Below are 15376 nucleotides of genomic sequence, written 5' to 3'. Positions count from 1 at the left end.
TTTTTTTTCCATTCAACGAGCCAACACTGTAGATATACAGTAGTGCAAATTAATGTTAATGCATGAGTGTGTTATTTAAAGTGTTGGAGGAAACTTACAGTACATCTTTGCATATATGGTATCTAATGTTAGTGTAACATTGAATTGTATGTTTGAGTTGTTTGCAACATTGGGACAAGGTGTTCTGTCTGTCTCATTTGGGAAATTAAGTGAGACAGAGAGCACAACTGTATCAATAAAGAAGAAACTGAATATTACCCCATTGGGAAAGGCATCCCTTGTAAAAATGGGCCATGTTCTCCAGTTAGTATCATGAAGAAAATGCTGGTGAATGTGCTCTCCCAGACCATAAATATTATGAGAGGGCAGTCGTGCAGACAACTGTAAATACTGATCAGCAAACACAACAGGACCAATTGTTGTATCAAACCTGTGAAGAGAAGCCAGTTGAGTTATCTGTGATGAGTAGAACAGACCAGTAGCAGGAGACTTTATCTTTGTCCATACATATTCCTATACACTTCTGATGGAGAAAACACTTTTCTGTCCATGTAAAGTTTTAATAGTAATTGAAAAGAAACAGTAAGAATATGAATATTGCAAAGAGTGTTTTTTCAAGCTTGTATCTCACGTCTGTGTAAACTGGCTTTATTGTTTATAAAACAGAGACATTTGCTGGCCTGGCAAACACAATAATGGGGTTGCAGAGAAGTCCAAAGGTTTGCAAATATCTCCTATTAAAAGATTATGTTTATACTGTTACAGCTTTATGTGACTAGGAAGGGTCTCTAAGAGTTTTGATAAAGTTTTGATGTTTTAATCCAAATAAAGGGATGTTTGTTGAGATGTGGGGGTTCCCTCATCAAAGACAATTGTAAGGTTTACCTTGGTACCTTGATTACCTTGTTAATTACCTAGGTAATTAAGTCATGGGTTAATGGTTGTAAATGAGCAGTATAGAAACACACCATATAAGAGCACAATACCACCACATGACAAAACAACAAGAAAAAAAGAAAGAACAAAACCTGACTGGAGCTAAGTATTTGAACCTTGCTAGTGAGAGCTTGCTATTCTGTGTTTTTAGGAAACTTGGGATTCCTGGGTAAAAGATACCTCAGTTAGAGATGTCTTTCCTGCTTAGAGTGCATTTTTAAAATAGGGAGATAGGCTCGCATTTATTTTGTGGCATCCGGGGTGCAGACAGAGATTTAACTGCAGGTTGTATTGCATTTACTTAGGAAGGCAGCTTATCTCTTATTTGGCCTCTGTAGGCATTAAGAGTTTAATACTTAGTAGACGTCCGTGGTTTTCTGGGTGATTAGGATGTTAGGTATCTGATAAATATAGTAACTTGTGTGTTGTATGTTTTGTTGTGTGTAGTGTAGTTTGTATTGTCATCATTAATAAATATTTGTTTAATCAAGTGTGCCTGGTTTATTACTTTTTTCATCAAAGCTATGCCAGAGAACAAAGAGTTCACATGCCAATAATTATACCAACTGCTCGGGTATATTATTGAGAATTCACTTACAAGTTGGGGGTTATGAATATTTATTTTACTTATTGATTAAACCGCTCGGTCAGTTCATGATTATTGCCATTTTTGTAACCCCACATTTGTAACAATACATATATTCTTTTGTATTTGACCAACACTTTTAGCAGGCAAATAACATACATTACTGAAAAAGGGGAAAATTTTGAACCTATCCAATAAATTTAGGTTATTTAATTTTTTACACTCAGTCCTGGAACATCTAAGTAAATAACTTGCTTAAAACATCTGATTGAAGTCTGAACACAGGCATGCATCATCTTTGCTTTGAAGCATGCAGCATCAAAGTACAAGATCATTTGATAATTACATTCCAAGTACATGAAATGTCATAAAGATAACTATTTAATGTGCAGTAAATTATCTGTAAAACCTTGTGACCCATTACAAAATGTTAGTTTTCTATAAATGCATTAGCACTTATCAGGTAAAAGGATGGTTGAATTGTTATCGTTGTTAAGAGTGTAATATTTTTAATATAAATCTCATATTTGTTTGATAACATGTGGGCTTTGAAGTTACACTATAGACTGCATCTCTTAAATTATCTTTAATCCAAGCCGTTGAGCAGGGAGGACTGCAGTAATAAATGTTTTATTGTGTTTTAACTAGCGTGTATGAGAGTGCATTCTCATGAGCGTTTTTGCTTCCTCTGATAATGTCACCCTGCTGGTATTTACACCACTTGTTAAGATTGATAGACATGGATATGGAAAATATATACCATTATTGTATAGGAGTGTATTTTAGGATTCAGTATAAAATTATTAGTGTTAATTTGAAGGCATTCTTATTTCAACCAGCCTACTAGCTACTTGACAACATTTTATTGTTGGAAACAACAGTCTATGAAGCTACGAATTGACACAGTTATTTTGTAGCCCTTGAAATTCTCTAGTCCTTTAGATGTCTGTCTTCATTTGCACATCTCTACCAGTGTTGCCTTGTTTGTATTAATGGCACAAGTCCTTAGCAAATCTCATTGTTTCAGTTTTAAATACAGTACCTTCCATTTTGTAGTGAGTTTAATGTATTCACATATGTTATGATATGTTTGCAAAACAATCCGTCAGGTCCTGGTTGATTTTTGGTATTAGACCAGACAAAACTACAGAGAGCTCTTGTAGTGTCAAATTCTCTTTCAAAGGACTCCTTAAAAAAAACGTTTCAAGAGTTTGATTTCTTGGTTGTCTCTACTGAGTAATCCATATACATGCTGGTCAGAGTAGAAACCCACTGCCAACTTCTGGATCTCCCAGTGCTAACACAATGACTGACCCGTTGCTGGTCACACAGTATATTCATTTTCCCTGCTCATTTTTCTTGTCAAAGCAAAATAAATCTTTCGATTCTGTATTAGTGTTACTTAATCAAGTGTATAAAATGTACTGTACATTCTTAAATGAAGTAACAAGTTTTATCTCTTTATCCTTATAACCCAGCTGAATCATAATAATCTCTAATATTACCTGGCCATGACAGCTCATTAGTGAGCAACTCATTTCTCAAGAATGTCAGGGTATTTGGCATTTACTGTAACTTTTCTCAAAGGCACAGCAAACAGGCACAATAGAAACTCTTGGTCATCTATTATTAATGTTTATATATATACAATATAACACTTTGATCCTCTAACTCTTAACTACTCACAAGACTACCACTCTCATCCGAGAAGCCATTTTTTTTATTTTTCCTCTCTAGAACTTTAGCTAGTTCAATGATATTTCTTTGCAGGGCTGATGGATGCCATTTCTTCAAAATAAATTCTCAAAGGAAGAATCAGGTCCTCTTGGGAGTCCCTTTGTACAGCAATAAGAGCAATATTTATAGACAAATGTCAGCCTTTTACTAAAGCCCAGCCAACCAATCAAACAAATCCACCAAGACACATAAGAAAGGAGAAAATACAAAGAGGAGAGAGACATTCGCTCTTACTTACAGAACATTTCTGGAAGACGCTCTTAAAAGTTTAAATCCAAAGGGGTTATTCACAAGCTCCAGCTCATAATTGGGGTTGGAGGCTGGTGGACCATTAAATTGTTTTACATGCTCGTGTGGAACTTCAAATCTTTCCTTGTTGGAGTCAGTTATCTATAATAGCAATGTAAATACTAAATGTAAAACTCACAAGAAAAATTTTAAAAACATGAAATGTTTAAAAAAATCACACAGGAGCCAGATAATAGTTGGGAAGTCTCGTTTTGCCTAACTGGAAAATATCCAGTTAAAAATGCAGTTTTATCTTTTATTTAATTCCTTGGAGACATATCCCATTGCTTTAAAAACCTAAATCGCAATGAAGTTAATATCCTGCGCATTTCTAACACAATCAAAACTAAATGAAAATCAAACCAACAGCTACTGCCATATCCAAACCTGAACAAAAGGACTCTTTAATGTAATATGCACAAACCTTAAATCGAAAGCGGTTCTGTGTCTGCATCTCTGCAAAGAAATTGGCATTCTCTATGTCATTTCCAAAAAGTGATGGGGCAGGTCGTCTCTTGAGTTTCACTGTGAATCCTTAAAAAGACAAGAATTGCAAATTACAACATGCACTTGTGCTCCTTTTCAGAGTTGGAATACAGTCATTAATTACTAATGAGGAAAGACCACATCGGTGTCCTTTGATGAGCAAGGGAACCCAATCCAAAAGGTAACCCTGCCATCCCACTCCAGTCAATCCTTCTGAGAGCTGGATTCTTTCCCCTTTATGGGATGTTAGTCATCTGGTCTCATGTAGGATCTAAGTCCCCTGGGAGCTCAGAGTGCTCAATAGAACTAGAGCATATCAAGGGACAGCATGGTGGAATAGTAGAGACCATCCCTGCATCAGTTCCAGGGTTGCACATTCTGCTTGCATTCCACTGAACTGTTTCTATTGGAATCATTTCTTAATGTTTTGAACTCACAGTTAGTATATGTTGGCGTTGTTTGTTGTTTTTTCAAGATGGGGAATTGCTGCAATCCCGGATTTGCATGGTTTCAAATTGACTTCCATTTATTGGTCAACGGAAACTTGATAACCCTGCGCACAGCTCCTGAGGTTCCTGCCATGGGCTTCTATGTGTGTGTAATTTGTGTGGTATCTCATGCTGGCATTGGTTTTTGACTGATAGGTTTCCCCCTGTCTATCAAAAGTGTAGTAAGTAGTCTGACTGGCTTTAAATTGTCCATTCCACAAGGAAGCTAGGTGCTATACACTATTACTCTACCTTTTTGACAGTGGTTCTTCTACCTTTTTTGCAATTAACATGGACTCACGTACAGTATGAGTCTATGCAACACAATCAGATACTACGTGGCCCAAAAGGATTCACCTTTCTGATCAGGAGTCTGACCGTCCACAACTTCATAGCCATGATTTGTGGGGAAGAAACACCAAGGCACATATGTTTCATTCAAGGGCTGCCAACAGCATCCACGTGCGGAACACTTATCCTGCCAACATCCAAGAACCAAAGAAGAGAATATGGTTACGAAATTCAATATCATGACAGCATTTTCAACTCAGTATTTGATATCCTCAGACGATTCCTCATCAAATTCAAGCTTCATTAAGGGAAGAACCCTCTGCCCTACAAAATCAGCTAACCATTTTCAGAAAGCTGCTTAATCTGGATAAACATTGTGGCAAATCAGAGTTTTCCCCAGAAACACAGGATGCAAACAGGCCTATTAAATTCAAATTTAAACCAAACTACATGTCAAACATCCAAAATGGGAAAACTGTCTTAAATGGATGTTCCAATTGTTTTTGCAGAATACAAACTGCATATTACTGCATATCTCAGTAATTTATTTTCTCCAGCAGAAGATGTAGAACGAACCTTTGAAACTCCTCCATCCGGAAAACAGTCAATCCGTTCTGATAGCACAATACTGGGACACTCTGGGGTGAAGTTTGGTTGTGTGTTGTTAGTTTCTGCAAAACACATGATCCAAATAAATAAATATTTGAACTATATATTTAATGAAAGATGTTTAAGTTTAGTTTCAGGTCAAGGGAAATCTGGAAAGTTCTTTAAAGGTGCACTTCATTTAACATTAATAACATACCAGTTAGCAAAAACCTGAATCTAATTTTGGCACCCCGTCCTTTTCCTCTAACATCCTGGTTCAAAATATCTTCAGAATGGAAACCTATTTTAATATAACACTTTCACTTTTTTATGTTAATAATGTACTATTGTTTATCTAAATCTGTGTTTGTTTTAAAATAAACATTGTTATTTCATGCTTAATTGTGATTCTGCCACACATAAGCCAAAAAAAAGGCTGTCATTACCTAAAGAAAAATCAAAGTCTTTACTCCTAAAACCATTCTTATACAGAAGTTCTTCCATTTCAAACAATTTATCAAAAAGCTGTAAAACTGGACAAGGAAAACCTTCTTGTTTCTTACCATTCTTAATAAGTGCTGGTTCACCAGTGGCCAGAAGAATAATAAGAGCAAGAGCGACAACTGTGACCAGCAGAAACAGCACAATCAGTGTAACTTCCAAGCCTGAAAATTTTTTCTTCATTTTCTGGAAAAAAAAAATGTACAAACCTTACTTGTTTACATATGTTTCACATTTACTACATTTAAATATATAGTCTTATTCTCCACGTAGAGATCAAATTAAATTATTTATACACATGCATTTATGTACATATGCATGAAGACAATCTATGAAAACCGAAGCCTTGATCAAGTATTTTAAACACGCATATCAAATTGATGGAAAATGTATGGTAAAATGTAGGGAAAAGAAGTTTTGTTTTTTGGATGAAATATGACACTCTATCGAGATGAAAACAGTAAAATGTTAGTCAGATCTTCCTGTGTATTTACAGAAAATCATGAACACATAGTTTTATAGTTTCTTTTTTTCCATCATCTTTTCCAAACTCTGAAAGGTATAGCATTGTTTTTGACTACTTCTTGTACACTTCACTTCCTTTTTTCCATTGTCCATTGGTCTTCTGGTTATAAGAATCTGCAAGGAAACATTTCTTCAGCTTCAAATCCCCTTCATCAGTTCTTTCTCTTTGCAGTCTATTCAGGTCCGCAATATAGTGAACGATTCACAATTTCTTCCAAGAGAATGGGACAAGGTGCAGTAGAGGTGGCCCTTGCTGTTGCAAGTTCACTGTATAACAGAGCCAGTCTCCAGGGTACTCATCTAATAGTAAGCTGTTCCTTAAATCGAAGGTCCAAATTCTCAAATTATCAACCATACTGTATGCAGTTGTCTTTAATTTTTTTGCTTTTCTAGGGAAATGGCATTAATTTCTTAAAAACTATATTTTCTCCATACCCATTTTTCTTTCCTTATCAAGGAATGTACTTCACTTGATACACTAAATCTTCTTTTTCATTTAATTTGAAAAGCTCTTAAGCCTTAAATTATTCAAAGACCTTGCATTTCTAATATCAGTTGCTCTTCAAAGTATCTTTGAAGTTCCTTTCTGATACAAAAAGAAGCGTAGCTCAAGTCAGGTATGCCTCATTAATAAAAGTAAATACAGTATATATGCGAAGCAACATCATATAGTACAATGGTCTTTCAGTGCTACTGAATCATTGTTTTTGGGAAGGACTAGAAAAATATTTAAGATTTAAAGACATGTTAACTCAAACTATGCTAAAGTCTGTCTGAAAGAACATGCAAGTGTGTAAACTGCTGTAGCTGTTATTGTATTTATCCTGTCATAAACACACTTCCCACCAGTATAATTAATAAGAGGAAAATTACATTACAAGTGTTACTATTGAAATAATTAAAATGCTCAGTAACAATAAGTTAAAGACAGATATGCATATTTAATTTTGTTTATTTAACAAAGGCAAAATTGTCTTTTTTCTGTAGTATACTATTAAAATAACAATAGGTATTTTTTCATTGTTCTTTATCAATAGATTCCAGTACACTCAATAGATGCCAGTACATGACCAAAGAGCTTACCATGTTGCTGTTCTGCGTGCTGCCAGCTTATGGTAGAGTGAAAGTCCTTTGAGTTTTGCATATACACTATGTATTTTGGAATGATCCTTAGCTCATTGGTTAATGTTTCTTGCCATAATGTTCTGTTGTGTAACATGGTTATACCTTTGCCATATTAGCGCTGCAAGATAACTTTATCTCTTTTTTCCCATTAACCTATGATATAATTACAGTGTCAGATAACTGTTAATAACTAGATAAGTTTATTACCAAGGAAGCAGCTCCTTTGGGTTTTCAGAGGGAAGCACAAAGTTTATTTTAATTCAATTTAAAAAGAGGGAACAAAGAGGGATACTGTATACTACATTCCCTTTTTCTCCTGTCTCCGTCGTGAGCTATGTTAAGACTTAACTGTTTAACGGCTGTGTCTTAACATCTTAATCACTGTGTAAGCACTGATGTTCTAACCCATCTGGAATGTTTAATTATCATATGTGAAAATCATAGACAATAAGAATCACTGAAGAATGTTTAAGTGAGAAAAATGCTGTATAATACATTGTAATTGTGTTCCTTATTTGCTCTTCACTTTCAAATCTTAAAGCTTTGTAAAATAACATTTTATTTACCATTACGTAATGGTTAGTCAATCATTACCCAATGATCAGTAAAAAGGAACAATGGATCTGCAATACATTTAAACATACTCATCCATCTGTCTAACACTGGGTCACACTTAGAAGATTAATACCACCTGGTTTGCATAAAGGGGTACCTTATTCCTTTTCATATATACAGTTAGTTTGAATAGAATTTCAAGAAACGATATAGATATTCACATCCAAACTTTTTAACGAAGAAGGAATGCAATGTTAGTGTTTTTTTTATCATTCACCCATCTTAAACCATTTTATCTAATTTACACCTTGGACTGGACACCAGTCCATTGCAGGGTACACACTCTCAAACCAGTACCAATGTTTCCAGGGCCAGTTTCACCTAGAATTTTCCCTACCAATATGCTTTTTGGACTGTAGGAGGAAACCAGAGCACCCAGAGGAAAACCATGTCAGCATGGGGAGAACTTTAACTCAGCTAGCACCCCAAGAATTTAATCCAGGCCCCAGCACTGCAAGGCAGCAATACTAACCACTGCACCATAATGCCACCCAAATATATTCAACCCACTTTTAAAAAACAACCAAAAATATCATAAAATTTCAATGCTGTATTAAAATGCACAGATAATGCTGTCTGAAATGTTTTGCCAAGGTACTGTACTGTATTTTTAAGTTATGCAATTTTCAGCCCTCCCCACCTGACTGTCACTGTCACTTTAAGGCAGGAATGTTTTCCAGAGCTGTGTTGCATGCTACATGCAATAGGCTGTCAGCTTCCACATCCTGCACATCAAGGAAAGGTGGAAATGGATTTCATACAGTATTTCATATTTCAAGACATACTGTAGCACAGCAGCATGAAGACAGGGTTTGACCATACAGATGAACAATTTAGTTGAAACCATGTTCATTCTTAAGGTCTCAATGTTAATTTGTAGGATTTTTAGTTATAATTATCAACAATTAAAAGGCACATTACTGTATCTGGGGCAAAAATACTGTGCCTTGAGAAAGTATTCAGTCCCTTACACAGTTCTCACATGTTGTTTCAAAGCTTGCAGTCATGGCACTTTGTTATACAGTATACACAACCTACTCCACACATTATATAAAGCAGAACACAGAAAGAAAGAAGTAAATCATGATTATGGAATTATTCAGACCTTTCTGTGGCAAACCTACATTAATTTAGATGCACAAAATGACCTTAATGAGCCACACAAATAGTTGAGAATTAGTTCAGAATAAACCCTTAACACTTTTCTCCATGAGGTTCCCTGCAAGTCAGGGATAAAGTAATTGAAAAGTACAGATCGGGAGAGTATAGAAATCTCACACAATATCCCTATTAGCACACTCTACTGTGCTGCAAACTGAGCACCCAGGGAAGGAGGAAACTGTTGTGGAAGGCCACTGTGAAGCTAATGACAACTATAAAAAGAGCTACAGAGTTTAATGGCTAAGGTGGGAGAAAATGTGCATCAGTCAAAGCTGGCTTGTATTGTAGAGTGGACAAGTCATTTCAGATCTCACATGGAGTTTGCAACAAAGCACCAGAGCAATCCTACAATATTGTTGCAAAAAGCAGTTAGATGAGACTGAATTTGAACATTGTGGTCTAGATGGCAAATGTCATGTTTGGCATAGACTCAACACAGTACATCTCACTATGTCCAATGTCTCCCAATGTCCCATACCATACAGTCAAGCATGGTGGTGGCAGCACCACAGTAGGGTGATGGGGATGTTTCTCTTCAGCAGGGACTGGAAAGTTTCTTAAGACTGAAGGAAAAATGGACTGAGCAAAGTACTTGTCAAATGTGTAGACTCCCTCAGTTTTGGGAAACTGCAAATTTGGCTTGAGGATTATTCGACAAACATCCATTGACTTCTGTGGGCAGAAGAGTATCCAGATCTCTCTGTATTGAGAAACCACACAAAAAACTCTTTTTTACATACAATTTCTAAAATTCAAAACAAAAATTAAAGTTCTTGAATTAAAAACATCTCGTCTCTACTGTATATTGTAGTAGTGATGAATGGAAAAAACAAACTCTTTGATTTCTTTTACTATTTATACAATCTTTAGTTACCACCTGGTTTGCTTAAAATGGTACCTTAATCGAACTGTATAACAGTGAACATATCCCATTTTCATTTGTAATTAGTTTGAATAGAATTGCTTTGGATTCAAGCATTCTGCAATAACCTCTAGATGTATCTAATAGAGTAGTTCTTTTATAATCAGTTATAAAATGACTGGTTCATCAAGATATCACACTTTTATAATTGACTCTGTCACTTGTAAATGATCTACCTGCCACTGGTTCTTCCATTACATTGTAGTACATAATTAACACTTCTTTTTTTTTACAAGAGTTTCAGATTCATGCGTTTTTTCAGGTTGAGCAAGATTTTCACCCTACAACAGACACCAGATTATCTGAACTGTAAAATTTGAAACTTCTCAACAGATAAGAAACACTTCATTGTTTTTAACCAGGTAAGAATTTCAAGAGAATGTTAAACATTTATTTAATATATAAAATGCAATGTTGTGACAAGCACAGCATGCAGAAAGACTTTTTAAGGTGTATACTTTGTCTAAGTATTTTTCAAAACTGTAGTAGAATTTCCTTTTTGCTTTGTTGCATGAAGTATTGCCAAAGAGATGAAACTTGGAATTTTCAATTTAAAGTCTGAACATTAATTTCACACCTGAATTGATTTCAGATCAATCTTGGGTGAAAACATAACACGGATATACAAGCCTTTTGTTTGATTTTTTATGTAACATTATATAAAATGTGTTAGACTTAAGTTATAAGCATTAAATTACCTTTTCTATTCCTTTAACTTTCCATTTTCATTCAAAGTAAAAGCAGCATAATCATTTCTTAGAAACATACAATGACATTTACCCAGAGTTCAAGATTTTTGTTTTAAATCAATTTGTTTTTTTTTATCACGAGTAAGCTGACCAAAGTTAAATTAGATAGAAAGTTACATTTCTCGTGCAAGTGTACTTTTTTACTGTCAAACTTAGCAGCAGTTATTTTATCTAATTGTAAAATGTCATCAGGCATCTAATGTATGTCGTTGATCTTTACTGCATTGATTCCAAAGCAAAGATATATTTTTTGTAATTGTGTGACCAAAATTGCACACCATGTTCTGAAAGAGGCCTTACTGGAACATTTTAGCATTTTTGCATAACATTTCTTTTTTAGATGTAGCCTATACGTTCTGTTTTCTTTTTTATTGCTTTTCCACATTGTCAAGAAGTTGTAATAAATGTGTCAACACAGATTCTTTTTATATCGTCTTTTTATCTTTTTTCATATCGGGAACTTGTCCAAGCTCAATGTTTTCCAAAATCTTTTTATAAATTACCTCTCTATTGCCTGCACATAAAACTCAGCACTTGCCTACATTTAATGCATTTGCATTGTTCCCAATCTTGAATTTTGTCTTTTTGAACAACTTCTGCAGTTTCTACTTTGTTTATTAATCCTTCTATTCTGGTGTTCTTTGTGAACAAACTATACTCTGCTAACTGTTTCAGAATCAAAATCACAGATATAAATTAAGAGCAGTGGCCCTAATACATATACCAGGGTTGCTCTGCTTTTTACATCACCCAAATTGCACATTCACCCTGATTCACTCTTATTTCTAACGATTAACAAGATTTTGATCGAAGGACGTGCATTTAATACCTGCAATTATTTTTGTGAGGAACTTTATCAACTGCTAGCCAGCAGCTATATCACCCAGCAGCTCTCAACTGGCTACCCACTGAAGCTCAGCAGGTGTGAGCCTGGTCAGTACCTGGATGGGAGGCCTTGTGGGAAAGCTATGATTGCTGCTGGAAGTGGTGTTATCTGCACCCACCCTATGGTCTGTGTGGGTCCTACTGCCCTGGTATAGTGGCAGGGACACTGTAGTGGGTGCCATCTTTTGGATGAGACATTAAACCGAGGTCCTGACTCTCAGTGGTCATTAAAGACCCCTGGGTATTTCTTAATATGAGTAGGGAGTTATCCCAGTGTCTGGGCCAAATTTCCCCCCTTGTCCTTTACTGAGACCTCCAAATTGTCCCCATGTATAATTGGCTTGCACTTGCCCTGCGATGGACTGGCGCCCCGTCTGGGGTGTACCCTGCCCTGTTTCTTGCCAGGTAGACCTTTTCCCAAGACACCGTATGGTATAAAGTGGTTTGGCAAATGACATGACTTTATCGGCTCCTTCCTGAAATACGCTATGTATCTATTACTGCTGCTGCATGTTCATAGAATTCTAATAGGTTAGTTAAACAAGACCCATCTTTTCAAATTCATGTTGAACATATTTTATTTTTTATATCTTTTTTACTTAGTTCTGATTGTTGTTTAAAAAATTGTACATGTTAATAGTAATAAAAGTCATTGGTCTATTACTTGATACAGTCCTATTTATGGCTCCTATTTGTATATAAGTGAGATCTTGTTTTCTTTAGTACAATTGGTAGAATAACATCAGAAACTAGAGATTTGTCTGTCTTAAATGTTTCTAAGTCCTGTGACACTTCTGCCTCTTTTATGTTAAAACTATTTAATACACAGCTTTGCTTTTGCCCAGCCTGTGGCGTGTTGGTAACGTATTCCTTGGTATATACCTGAATGAAAAGTTCATGTTACATTAATTTTTCTCCATCCTTTACTGTTCTTTCACAGTTACAGAAAAAACCCTTCTTGCATTTTGGCCTCCATTACAATTACGCAATAAGTCATGTTTATTGTTCCTCGCTCCCTTCCTAGAAAATCTTCATACTGTACCACACCTCACCACCATCTCCTGTTGGATGTGCTGTACTTATATCAAGTAAAACTCACCTTTACTATATCCAGATTACACTACGTTGCTTTCCCCTCCTTCCTCTCTCTCTTCATTCCCCTTGTGTCTTTAACAATCTCTCATTGCTCCTCCTCTACTTTTGCAGAGAACACCAAAGAACTTCTCTCAATCCTTCTCTCTTCCCCAGCATGCTCTTGCCTTTTCTTTCTAATGAATATCTACAGACTCTGCTCTTTCCTGACCTGTTCTCCTCAGCTACTCTGATAGGAGCAATTTGTTTCCCAGCCCAGACTGCTGTGGCTCCCTGCATCTGCACACAGTCCTCTTCAATTCATCCAAAACCCTACTACTCACATCAGATGTCTTTGCTTCACGTGCGCCGTGTGTAGACTCTTCACTGGCTGCTTTTTCCTGTTTGCATTCACGTCAGAAATTCATGGCATTGCTTAATATTTTCAATATCACTCCACTCCCTCCTATCTCCAGTCTCTAATCTCTCACACACCCACCCCTCTTTTCATCCTCTTCATTCATTTTCTGTTGACTGGCTGGTTGCACCTTAACCCGTGCTTATTCCCCTCCAACCACCTCTTATTCTCCACTCTTGCCCCCCTGTGGCTCAACTAGTTACCAGAGAACATCAGGATCACATCATCTCTGACTGCCTACCAGCACCTCCAGGAAACTCAATTATTTAAGCTGGACCTGAAGATCTTACAATTTGGCAGCCTTGCAATCTACAGACTGTTTTCACCAGTACTGTGTTGATACAGTACCTGTCAGCAATCACTATAGGAGACCAAATCACAAACAAGCACCTGCTTCTGAGCTGTCCCAGCTCCGTGAATAATAATAATATAACTTGCAAAGTCATCGCATCCATAATCGTGTGACAAAAATGGACTTCTAAGTTTTCTAAATGAATATTTTAAAAATCAAAGCCGCCTTTGCTAGTTAATTAAAATTATCTTGATTACTTCACATTCTGAAATGCAAAAATGAAAAAAAAAGAATATATTTATAACCTTCAAACGTGTTTGGGATCTGATTTAAAAAGCACAGGAAAATGAATGGATTATTTTTCTCATAACAAGTTACGGTATTGTAACTGTACTTAAAATCACAATAGAGACGTCAGGTAAGAACAACTCACTTCCAGGTATTTTGCATAGAAGTGTGTGCAGTGGAGGTGGATCTCATGGTGTCACTCTACTGACTTGATTTGCAGATGGCAGTACTCAGAAAAGGATGAAAACCATTCTTTATTTAAACAATGAAAGATGTTCAGTACGTTTGTCTTTGCCTTCCATCTCCCCTGCCCCAGTTCACATTCTGGTGGACAGAGTGCTAGTTTCCATAGCAACACTGTGTTCAGCTAGTGGAACTCTATGCTGGTGCTAACTCTGAATTGAAAATGAAAGCTGTAGACTATTAAACTAAGATGTTATTTAAAATACTTCTTCTAAGCCCTGAAATATTGATTACTTTTTTCTCTGATTTCTGAAGTGCTGTGAATTATGTTAAAAAGGAAAATAATACAGGTTTTTTTTTCCCTGAACCGAAAATTGTTCATTCTGTTAAAGCTCTAAACTTTTCAGTTTACCAACATATGTCCAGTGCTGACTTCTTCCATAAGTAAAATACCATTCCAACTTTTCTACACCTTCCAGAGAACATTAAATGATATTTTCATAGGATCTGGGGACATATGCTTGGTGCAACTGAGATATAACAGCCACAGCTATCTACCATATGCTTGGCAGTATTTGTCAACCCTGTTATTATGCTGTTTATCATCATTTACATTTCTGGCGACAGCAGCTTGGCTACTAGTTGTTTTCAAATGTTAAGGAATAAAAAACATCTCACACCCACATACACAAATTTGAATAGTCCAGCTAAAAAATAAAATTACTTATTTTAATTATTTCAGTTGTGGTTGTATTTCCGTGTAGCGTAATTATGTTGGATACCATCACGAGTGGGGAAACTAATCTTTGGCCTCTGGTGCCCAACTCTTGGCATTTGGTAATACTGGTTACATTCCTAATTCCATTGACATTTAGATTTGTCAGAGTTTTAAAGAAAATGGGTTCCCTCTTTCACACAAGACAGGTCTACTTGCCTTCCTCCAAAGAGCACTGCCTGCTGTTACTGCTGCTGTAATTTTTGGATGATCAGGGATGGCCACCCATGAAATCATCAGCTATCCCCTAGTATTTACGGAGGTTAAATCGGTAATCTCAGGCCTTTGCTTCCGATTATCAAGCACTGCTCATATTCACAGGGTTAAGAACAAACAAATGCCCTGTAAAAATGTAACAAGGAAGACTAAAGTAGGGGGTTATTTAATGACAAACAAAAAAAAATACGGAACCATTTGGACTTTGGATATTTTCCCTGTTTTTTCTGGTGTTAATAATTAAACCAGC

General features: G+C 36.1%; 1 protein-coding gene across 1 annotated transcript in view; it reads right to left on the bottom strand.

Annotated features, from left to right (window-relative positions):
- Positions 1-7520, bottom strand: part of si (sucrase-isomaltase) — a 49807-nt gene extending 42287 nt beyond the window's left edge. The window contains exons 1-7 of the mRNA XM_088913498.1: positions 7510-7520; positions 5964-6087; positions 5389-5483; positions 4879-4999; positions 3972-4081; positions 3498-3649; positions 259-430 (exon numbers count right to left, since the gene is read on the bottom strand). Of these exons, the coding sequence (XP_088769624.1) occupies positions 259-430; positions 3498-3649; positions 3972-4081; positions 4879-4999; positions 5389-5483; positions 5964-6087; positions 7510-7512 (777 nt within the window). The 5' untranslated portion in view covers positions 7513-7520. The remainder of the gene's footprint in view (positions 1-258; positions 431-3497; positions 3650-3971; positions 4082-4878; positions 5000-5388; positions 5484-5963; positions 6088-7509) is intronic.
- Between the last annotated feature and the right edge of the window lie 7856 nt (positions 7521-15376).

This window comes from Atractosteus spatula, chromosome 4 (genome assembly GCF_055471065.1).
Source record: "Atractosteus spatula isolate fAtrSpa1 chromosome 4, fAtrSpa1.hap1, whole genome shotgun sequence".
Classification (NCBI taxonomy): Eukaryota; Metazoa; Chordata; class Actinopteri; order Semionotiformes; family Lepisosteidae; genus Atractosteus; species Atractosteus spatula.
Note: the sequence above shows the minus strand (reverse complement) of the source record. Positions and strands in the feature narration are given on the sequence as shown.